The sequence below is a fragment of the Carlito syrichta genome, unplaced genomic scaffold, assembly GCF_000164805.1.
Source record: "Carlito syrichta isolate Samal-C Ts95f unplaced genomic scaffold, Tarsius_syrichta-2.0.1 Scaffold126461, whole genome shotgun sequence".
In the NCBI taxonomy this organism is placed as follows: domain Eukaryota; kingdom Metazoa; phylum Chordata; class Mammalia; order Primates; family Tarsiidae; genus Carlito; species Carlito syrichta.
The window spans coordinates 159,726-168,932 of NW_007070557.1; the positions used below are offsets into that span (position 1 = coordinate 159,726).

The window sequence follows — 9,207 nt, forward strand, 5'->3', positions numbered from 1 at the left end:
GTCCAGGGGACCCAGGAAAGGAGGAGGGTTGGGGGAAGGGAGCAGGGTGCGGAGCGGGGGGGATGGACACCGGGCTGAGGGGGAGGCACCCACCTGCTGCAGCTCCTCGTAGGTGATGAACAGGAAGTTCTCTTTGCCTTGCATCCGAATCCAGCCCTTAATGTGGTCGAACCAGGAGCCAAATTGCACTGTAGGTGGAGGGGCGGGGGGAGGTGAGGGCTGGGGGTCCCCCATTGGGGCTCAGGGGCCTAATAGCTCCACCCTCCACACCCCCAGGTCTGCCCCTGGGAGCTGGACGCCCTTCCCAGGGCCTCTCCCTGTCTGCCAAGTTCAGGGTCTCCCTCAGCCTGGGCCTCCCGGGTGGCCCTTCTGGGGTGGTCCTCGTCTGTCTGTCTCTCCATGCAGTCCATCAGCTGTCCGATCCCTGCGCCCCCACACACTCGGACTCCTCTCCACAGTCAGGGTCTCTGACAGGGGCTGGGAAAGGAACATGTAGCTCGGGCGCCCTGCCTTTTTTTTTTGAGCCGGAGTCTCACTCTGTCGCCCAGACTGGAGTGCAGTGGCATGCTCCTGGCCACCACAGCCTTGACCTGCTGGGCTCCGGCGATCCTCCTGCCTCAGCTTTTCAAGTAGCTCGAACTACAGGCATGTGCCACCATGCCTGGCTAATTTTTCGATTTATTGTAGAGATGAGGTCTCGCCAAGTTGCCCGGGTTGGTCTCAAACTTCTGGGCTCAGGCAAACCTCTCACCTCTGCCTCCCAAAGTGCTGGGATGACAGGCGTGAGCCACCACGCCTGGCCAACCCTGTCTTTCTTAGCACTGGGGCCGGTGTTCCTTTGTTTTCCTGTCTCTCCTGGTCTCTCTCTGATTCTGTCTCTCTGCATTTATTTTTCTCTCTTAGTCAGCTTCTCTCTCTCTCTCTCTCTCTCTCTCTCTCTCTCTCTCACACACACACACACACACACACACACACACACAGTGACACAATCATGGCTTACCACAGCCTCGAACTCCTGGGCTCAGATGATCCTCCTGCCTCAACCACCCAAGTAACTGGGACTGCAGGCCCATGCCACCTTGCCTGGCTAATTTTGGGATTGTTTGTAAAGACGAGGTCTTGCTGTGTTGCCCAGGCTGGTCTTGAACTCCTGGGCTCAGGCAATCCTCCCACTTTGGCCTCCCAAAGTGCTGAAATCACAGGCGTGAACCACTGAGCCTGGCCTCTGTCTCCTTGTCTCTGTCCCTGTGTACTCTGCATCTCTCAATCTCTCCCCATCTCTGTATCTCACCCTCTTGTCTCTTGGTCTGCATCTCTCCTTCTGTCTCTTTTGTTGCTGCTTTTTCCTGGCCTCCTGCTGTCTGTCTCCGTAAGGCCCGGTGTCGTCTCTGCCTCTCTCTCCTCTTCCCTCCTCTGGCCCCCTGACTCTCTGGGTCCTCTGGCGACTTCTCTCCCCCAGGGCTTGGGTTGTGACCCCCCTCCCTCCAGTTTCCTCCTAGTGCTCACCTTCGCCTTTGAGGAAGTCCCGCAGGAACTGGTCGGGCGTGCCGGGGTCCTTCAACTGCCCGGCGATCTTGGAGTAATGGTAGAGAGAGACCACCACATCCCGGGGGTTCCGGCCCATGTAGATGACCTGTGCGTGGGTATTGGGGTAGGGGAGAAGGCATTGGGCACAGCAGGATCCAAGTCCCTTGAAGTCCCTCCCACCTTTTTTTTTTGAGTCAGGGTCTCACTCTGTCTCCCAGGCTGGAGTGCAGAGGCTTGGTCAAGGATCATCGCAGCCTCCACTTCCTGGGTTCAGGTGACCCTCCCGCCTCAGCCTCCCGGGTAGCTGGGACTACGGGCACGGTCACCATGCACTCAAGAAAGCTGTGCTGGGCCGGGGCATTGGTTCAGTCCGTAATCCAGCACTTTGGGAGGCCGAGGCAAGAGGATTGCCTGAGTCCACGGGTTCGAGACTAGTCTGGGCAACTTGGTGCGACCTGGTCTCTACAATGAATCACAAAAACTAGCCAGGCGTGGTGGCATGCATCTGTAGTTCCAGCTACTTGGAAAGCTGAGGCGGAAGGATCGCCGGAGCCCAGCAGCAGGTCGAGGCTGTGGTGGCTATGAGTGTGCTACTGCACTCCAGCCTGGGCGACAAGAGTGAGACTCCAACTCAAAAAAAAAAAAAAAAAAAAAAAAAATAGAAAGAAAGCAGTACTGGCTGGGCACATTGACTCACTCCTATAATCCCAGCACTTTGGGAGGCTGAGGCGAGAGGATTGCCTGAGCTCAGGAATTTGAAACCAGCCTGAGCAACTTGGTGAGCCCTTGTTTCTACAGTAAATAAAAAAATTAGCCGGGCATGGTAGCACATGCCTGTAATTCCAGCTACTTGGAAGGCTGAAGCAGAAGGATCACCTGAACCCAGCAGGTTGAGTCTGCGGTGACCGTGAGCATGCCATTGTGCTCCAGCCTGGGCAACAGAGTGAGACTCTGCTCAAAAAAAAAAAAAAGGGGGGGGGAAAGAAAGCAATGCTGAAAGGGCTGGTCTGTTATGCTCCCTGTCCCCAACTCCCACCCGTACACACACACACACACACACTCGCACCTTGGCCTTGGAGCTGAAGAAGGCCTTGGTGAAGATCTGGATGGGGAGGTGTGAGCTCATGAGACGGGGGCTGGTCTGGTCTGGGAGGCTGAAGGCGCCCACGATGGCCTCACACCAGGGTGCACGCTCCCAGATGGGCACCGAGCGGATCCAGGCGGGGTCCCCGTTCCTCAGGATCAGACAGATGATCTCGATCATCCAGTTGGTGCCTGTTGGAGAAATCGGGCAGGTTAGGGGGCAGAAGGGTTGAGGGGGAGTAGTCAGATCGAGGACGGCACGGATGGCGCGATCCCCGCCTGTTTCACCTCACTGATTCCTCACAGCCAGCAGAAAAGCCAGGGCTGATTAACCTCATTTCCAGAGCAGGAAACTGAGCCCCAGAGAAACAAAGTCTTCCATCCATGGGGACAGAGCCAGAAAGGGCACACGACAGAGGCTAGCAAGCTATCTATCCCACGCCGGGCCATCGTTCTGCTGGAAATATGGTGGGACTACATTTTTTTCTTTTTATTGTAGAGACGAGGTCTCACTATGTTGCCCAGGCTGGTCTCAAACTCCTGGCCTCAAGCGATCCTCCCGCCTCAGCCTCCCAAAGTACCGAAATGACAGGCATGAGCCACCATGCCTGGCCTGTATTTTCTTTTCTTGTCTTCAGCTATATGTGGGGCCATGAGACCAAGTCTGGCCAGGGACATGTAGGGGGTGATGTTGGGCTATTTCCAGGCTTGGCCCATAAACCGTCCCGTGTGACTCCCTGCTCCTGTCTGCTGGCTGGATGTGGACTCCAGCAGAGCTTCTGGGTCTGCCAGGGTGGATGGCAGAGGCTTAACATGGAAGGAGTCCAGTGTCTGGAACTGTGTGGATTTCCCTCCCTCCCTCCACCCTTCTGGCCGGGTTGGAGTTTGCAGGAACAAGAAATAAACTACTGGGCCCAGCCATTGACATTCAAGACTTGTCTGTTAGCCCAGGCAGCACTCCTTTTGTTTGTTTGTTTGTTGATTAATTTTTTTATTTTAAGGATGTAGGGTACAATTCAGGGTTAAGTATACAAATGGTCATTATGCAGGTACCCTTGCTGATGAGGTGCACCCCCACCTCCCCTGGCAGTTTCCCACTACTGCCAATCCCTTTCTTATAGTATTATGATAACTGATCATGTTTGTTTGTTTTGAGTTGGAGTCTCACTCTGTCACTCAGACTGGAGGGCAGTGGCATGCTCACAGCCACCACAGCCTAGACCTGCTAGGCTCAGGTGATCCTTCCACCTCAGCCTTCCAAGTAGCCAGAACTACAGGCATGCGCTACCATGTCCAGCTAATTTTTTTGTAGAGATGAGGTCTCGCCAAGTTGCCCAGGCTGGTCTCGAACCTGCAGGCTCAGACAATCCACTTGCCTCAGCCTCCCAAAGTGCTGGGATTATAGGCTGAGCCACCGAGCCCAGCTTGATTTTTTAATTTATTGTAGAGATGGGGTCTCGCCAAGTTGCCCAGACTCGTCTCAAACCCCTGGACTCAGGTAATCCTCTCACCCTGGCCTCCCAAAGTGCTGGGATTACCACTGCACCTGGCTGACAGAGCTCTTTAATATATGGAGGGGCTGGTGCAGTGGTTTACACCTGTAATCCCAGCACTTTGGGAGGCCAAGGCAAGAAGATCGCTTGAGGTTGAAAGCTTGAGACCAGCCTGGGCAACATGGTGAGAACCCATCTCTACAAGATTAAAAAAAAAATTTTTTTAATGAGCCAGGCACGGTGGTGTGTACCTGTAGCCAGTCCCAGGTACTCAGGAGGCTGAGGTAGGAGGATGGCTAAAGCCCAGGAGTTTGAGACTTCAGGGAGTTATGATTGCACCACTGCACTCTAGCGTGGGCAACGGAGCGAGACCCTAACTCTTAAGACAAAACAGCGTCAAAACAAAACAAAACAAAAACAAAAAAAACAGGCCAGGCTCAGTGGCTCAGTCTGTAATCCCAGCACTTTGGGAGGCCGAGGTGAGTGGATTGCCTGAGCCCGTGAGTTCGAGACCTGCCTGGGCAACTTGACGAGACCTCATCCCTACAATAAATCAAAACCTAGCTGGGCGTGGTAGCATGCGCCTGTAGTTCCGGCTACTTGGAAGGCTGAGGCGGAAGGATCGCCAGAGCCCAGCAGGTCGAGGTTGCGGTGGCCGGGAGCGGCCACGGCACTCCAGTCTGGGCGACGGAGTGAGACTCCAACTCAAAAAAAAAACCCCCAAAAAACCAGGGCCTGACATGGTGGCTGACGTCTGTAATCCCAGTACTTTGGGAGGCAGAGGTGAGAGGGTTGCCTGAGCCCAAGAGTTCCAGACCAGCCTGGGCAACATAGCGAGACCTCGTCTCTACAATAAATCAAAAAATTAGCTGGGCGTGATGGTGCACACCTGTAGTTCCAGCTACTTGGGAGGCTGAAGTGGAAAGATCACCTGAGCCCAGTAGGTCGAAGCTACGGTGGCGTGAGCAGTGTGCCACTGTACTCCAGCCTTGGTCCCAGAAAAAAATTGAGTGGTCCTCACCAACTGCCCAGTTCCCAGGTTTGGATTCCAGGAGACCGGCCCCTGGAGGGTCAGACGAGAAAGCTGTTCGTGGTCACCGGTCAGCTTTCTAGCATGCGCCCTGGTTCGGTTACTGGCAGTGGCCTCCAGCCTCCAGATTCACTGTTTCCCATTTGGGGGACATCGGTGTCAAGCTTTGTCACTAGAGGGCGGTGGAGGAACGCAGACTGAGCACAGGCTTCTCTCCCTGGTCCTCCTGGGCGCCTGGCCGCGCGATCTAGTGATGGACAGCGGCCGGCTCTGCAGTGGACACCCAGGGACATGTCCCCTTCGGCTCTGCAGATTTCTGCAGCCCGTAGTACCTCGGTGACCCTCCCAGTTATGTAGGGAGCGTGTCCACACCCTCTCCTGCGACATCCTCATCTTGGGTGGGGGTGGGACAGAGGAGTCTTTCTCCCAAATTTATTTCTTCCCTGGAGATTAGGCTTTAGCCCTAGAGGTTTTAGCCCCCTATTAGCTGTTCTCTGGCGTTCTCCTTATCCCTGGGTAGGTTAGCCCCTGTTACTAGTTAATAACATTTTGTGTGTTAAAATATACATAACATTTGCAGTTTTAACCTCTTTTTTTTGGTAGAGACAGGGTTTCACTCAATTCCTGGCCAAGCAATCCTTCTGCCTCAGCATCCCAAAATACCAAGACTACAGGGATAAGACCCCACACCAGGCCCTAACTATTTTTTTTTAAAGATGGGGGTGCTATGTTGCCTACTCTAGTCTTGAACTCCTGGACTCAAGTGATCCTCCCACCTCGGCCAAAGTGCTGGGATTACAGGCATGAGCCATCGTGCCCAACCATTTTAGTCATTTTAAAGTGTACAGTTCAGTGGTATAAAATATATTCACATCCATTTCCAAAACTTTGCCATTTTCCCAAACTGAAATTCTTTTTTTTTTTTTCGAGTCAGAGTTTCACTCGGTTGCCCAGGCTGGAGTGCAGTGGTATGCTCACGGTTACCACAGCCTTGACCTGCTGGGCTCAGGCAGTCCTTCCACCTCAGCCTTCCAAGTAGCTGGAACCGCAGGTGCACACCACCACACCTGGCTAATTTTTTGTAGAGATGAGGTCTCGCTAAGTTGCCCAGGCTGGTCTTGAACCCTTGGACTCAGGCAATCCTCTCACCTCCACCTCCCAAAGTGCTGGGATTACAGGCGTGAGCCACCACGCCTGGCTTGAAGTTCTTATCCCCCTCAGACCTCAATAACCACCATTCTATTTTCTCTCCCTATGAATCTGGCTATTCTAAGTACCCCACATAAGTGGAATCATATTTCCCTTGGTGTCTGGCTTGTTTAGCTTAAGCATCGTGTCTTCAAGCTTCATCCATGTTGGAGCAATTTCCTTCCTTCCTTTTTTTTTTTTCCCTTGGCTTATTGTGGAGACGAGGTATTGCCAAGTTGCCTGGGCTGATCTCAAACCCACTGGCTCAGGCAATTCACTCGCCTTGGCTTCCCAAAGTGCTGGGATTACAGGCTGAGCCACTAAGCCCGGCCCAGTTTCCTTCCTTTTTAAGGCTGAATAATATTCCACCATATGGATAGAGCCCAGTTGAGTTGGTTTATCCATCCATTCATCAACAGACATTTGAGGTATTTTCACCTTTTAGCCACTGTAAAAATGCAGCTGTGCACACGGGTGTGCAAAATATCTGTCAGAGTTCCTGCTTTCAGTTCTTTTGAGTATATGCCCAAAAGTGGAATTGCTGGGTTATATGGTAATTTTATGTTTAATTTTTTGAGTCACTGCCAAACTGATTTCCATAGCAGCTGCAGTGTTTTACATTTTACATTTCCACCAGCAGTGCACAAGATTTCCAGCTTCTGTCCGGGCACAGTGACTCATGCCTGTAATCCCAGCATTTTGGGAGGCTAAGATGGGAGGACTGCTTGGGGTCAAGAATTTGAGACCATCCTGGACAACATAGTAAAGTCCCATCTCTACAATACATCAAAATGTTAGCAGGGAGTGGTGGCACACACCTGTAGTCCCAGCTACTTGGGAGGCTGAAGAGGGTGGATCACCTGAACCCAGGAGGTAGAGGCTGTGGTGAGCTGTGATTGTGCTACTGCATTCCAGCCTGGGCGACAGAGTGAGACTCCGACTCAAAAAAAAAAAAAAAAAAATTAGGCCAGTTGTGGTGGCTCACACCTATAATCCCAGCACTTTGGAAGTCCGAGGTGCGAGGATTGCCTGAGGTCACGGGTTCGAGATCAGCCTGGGCAACTTGGTGAGACCTCGTCTCTACAATAAATTAAAAAAAAATCAGCCAGGCGTGGTGATTCACTTGGAAGGCTGAGGTGGAAGGATCGCCTGAGCCTAGCAGGTCGAGGCTATGGTAGCTGTGAACAGCCCACTGCACTCTAGCTTGGGTGACAGAGACTCCAACTTAAAAAAAAAAAAGTTCCAGTTTCTTCACATCTTTGTCAACGGGGTGAATTGTGTGGCACCTGCATGTGCTCTCTGACTGTTACCAAAAAGCCCCTCACAGAACCTGTTATTTTCTTTTCTTTTCTTTTCTTTTTTTTTTTTTGAGTTGGAGTCTCACTCTGTCACCCAGACTGGAGTGCTGTGGCTGCTCCCGGCCACCGCAGCCTCAACCTGCTGGGCTCCGGCGATCCTTCCGCCTCAGCCTTCCGAGTAGCCAGAATTACCGGCACACGCTACCACGCCCGGCTGATTTTTTTATTTTATTGTAGAGATGAGGTCTCGCCAAGTTGCCCAGGCGGGTCTCGAACCCGCAGGCTCAAGCAATCCACTCACTTGAGCCTCCCAAAGCGTGGGATTACAGGCTGAGGCACTGAACCTGGCTGAACTTGTTATTTTCTAAATGGTAGCCTCCTAATTACTTACATTAAGCGTTTCCTGTTCAAGCTACTGTGTGGTTTCAGTCTCCTGTCTGGACCTGACTGATCTAGGCCCCCAAAGCTGATTTAGCCGAGATGCTCAGTGTATTCACAATCCATCTCCCTTCTTCACACTAGTCTCAAAAGCCGCAAGGGTTAGCAAACCCTCCGGCATCCAGTTAGAAATTACATTTCCCAGAGCGCTTTATGGCCAGGTGAGCTCACACGACTACACCCTAGCCCATGAGACGCCAGTGGAAGTGAGTGTACCAGTTGGCATGGTGGCTCCTGCCCGTCAACCCAGCACTTTGGGAGGCGGGGGCGAGAGGATTGCCTGAGCTCAGGAATTTGAGACCAGTCTGGGCAATATGGCGAGACCTTGTCTCTGCAATAAATAAAAAAAATTAGCCGGGCATGGTAGCGTGCGTTTATGGTTCCAGCTACTTGGAAGGCTGAGGAGGAAGGTTCACCTGAGCCCAGCAGGTTGAGGTTGCGGTGGCTTTGAGAGTGCCACTACACTCCAGCTTGGGTGACAGAGTGAGACTACAACTAAAAAAACCCCCAAAAAACAAAAAAACAACTAATTTCATCCAATCAAAAACTTAGACTCTGAGAAGATGCTGGTAAGAAGATGAAAAGACAGGCCACATACCCAGAGAAAATGTCTGTAAAATGAATATCTGATTAGGATTTGTGCTCAGATTCCATAATGAACTCTCCAGGCTCAAAGATAAGAAAACAAACAACCCAGTTCACAAGAGGAAAAAGTGGCTGGTTACAGTGGCTCACGCCTGCAACCCCAGCATTTTGGGAGACTGAGGTGGGAGGAATGTTTGCACCAGGAGTTCGACATCAGCCTGGGCAACATAGTGAGACCTCATCTCTACAAAAATGCAAGCACATAGCCAGGCATGGTGGCAGGTCCCTGTAATCCCACCTACTCTGGAGGCTGGGGTGGAAGGATCACCTGAGTCCGGGAGGTGGAGGCTGCAGTGAGTTGTGATCGTGCCTCTGTTCTCCAGTCTGGGCAACAGAGTGAGACCCCAACTCAAAAAAAAAAAAAAAGAGGCATTGATCCCTGCTACAGCATGAATGAACCTGGAAGACATGATGCTGAATGAAAGAAGCCTGTCACAAAAATATCACGTATTGTGTGATTCCATTTATATGAAATAACCAGACTAGGCAAATCCATAGAGACAGA

General features: G+C 52.1%; 1 protein-coding gene across 1 annotated transcript in view; it reads right to left on the reverse strand.

Moving 5' to 3' along the window:
* Window positions 1-9,207, reverse strand: part of SULT2B1 (sulfotransferase family 2B member 1) — a 39,532-nt gene that overhangs the window by 7,140 nt on the left and 23,185 nt on the right. Inside the window, exons 3-5 of the mRNA XM_008048648.2 lie at window positions 2,594-2,802; window positions 1,507-1,633; window positions 94-188 (exon numbers count right to left, since the gene is read on the reverse strand). Coding sequence (XP_008046839.1) covers window positions 94-188; window positions 1,507-1,633; window positions 2,594-2,802 — 431 coding nt within the window. The remainder of the gene's footprint in view (window positions 1-93; window positions 189-1,506; window positions 1,634-2,593; window positions 2,803-9,207) is intronic.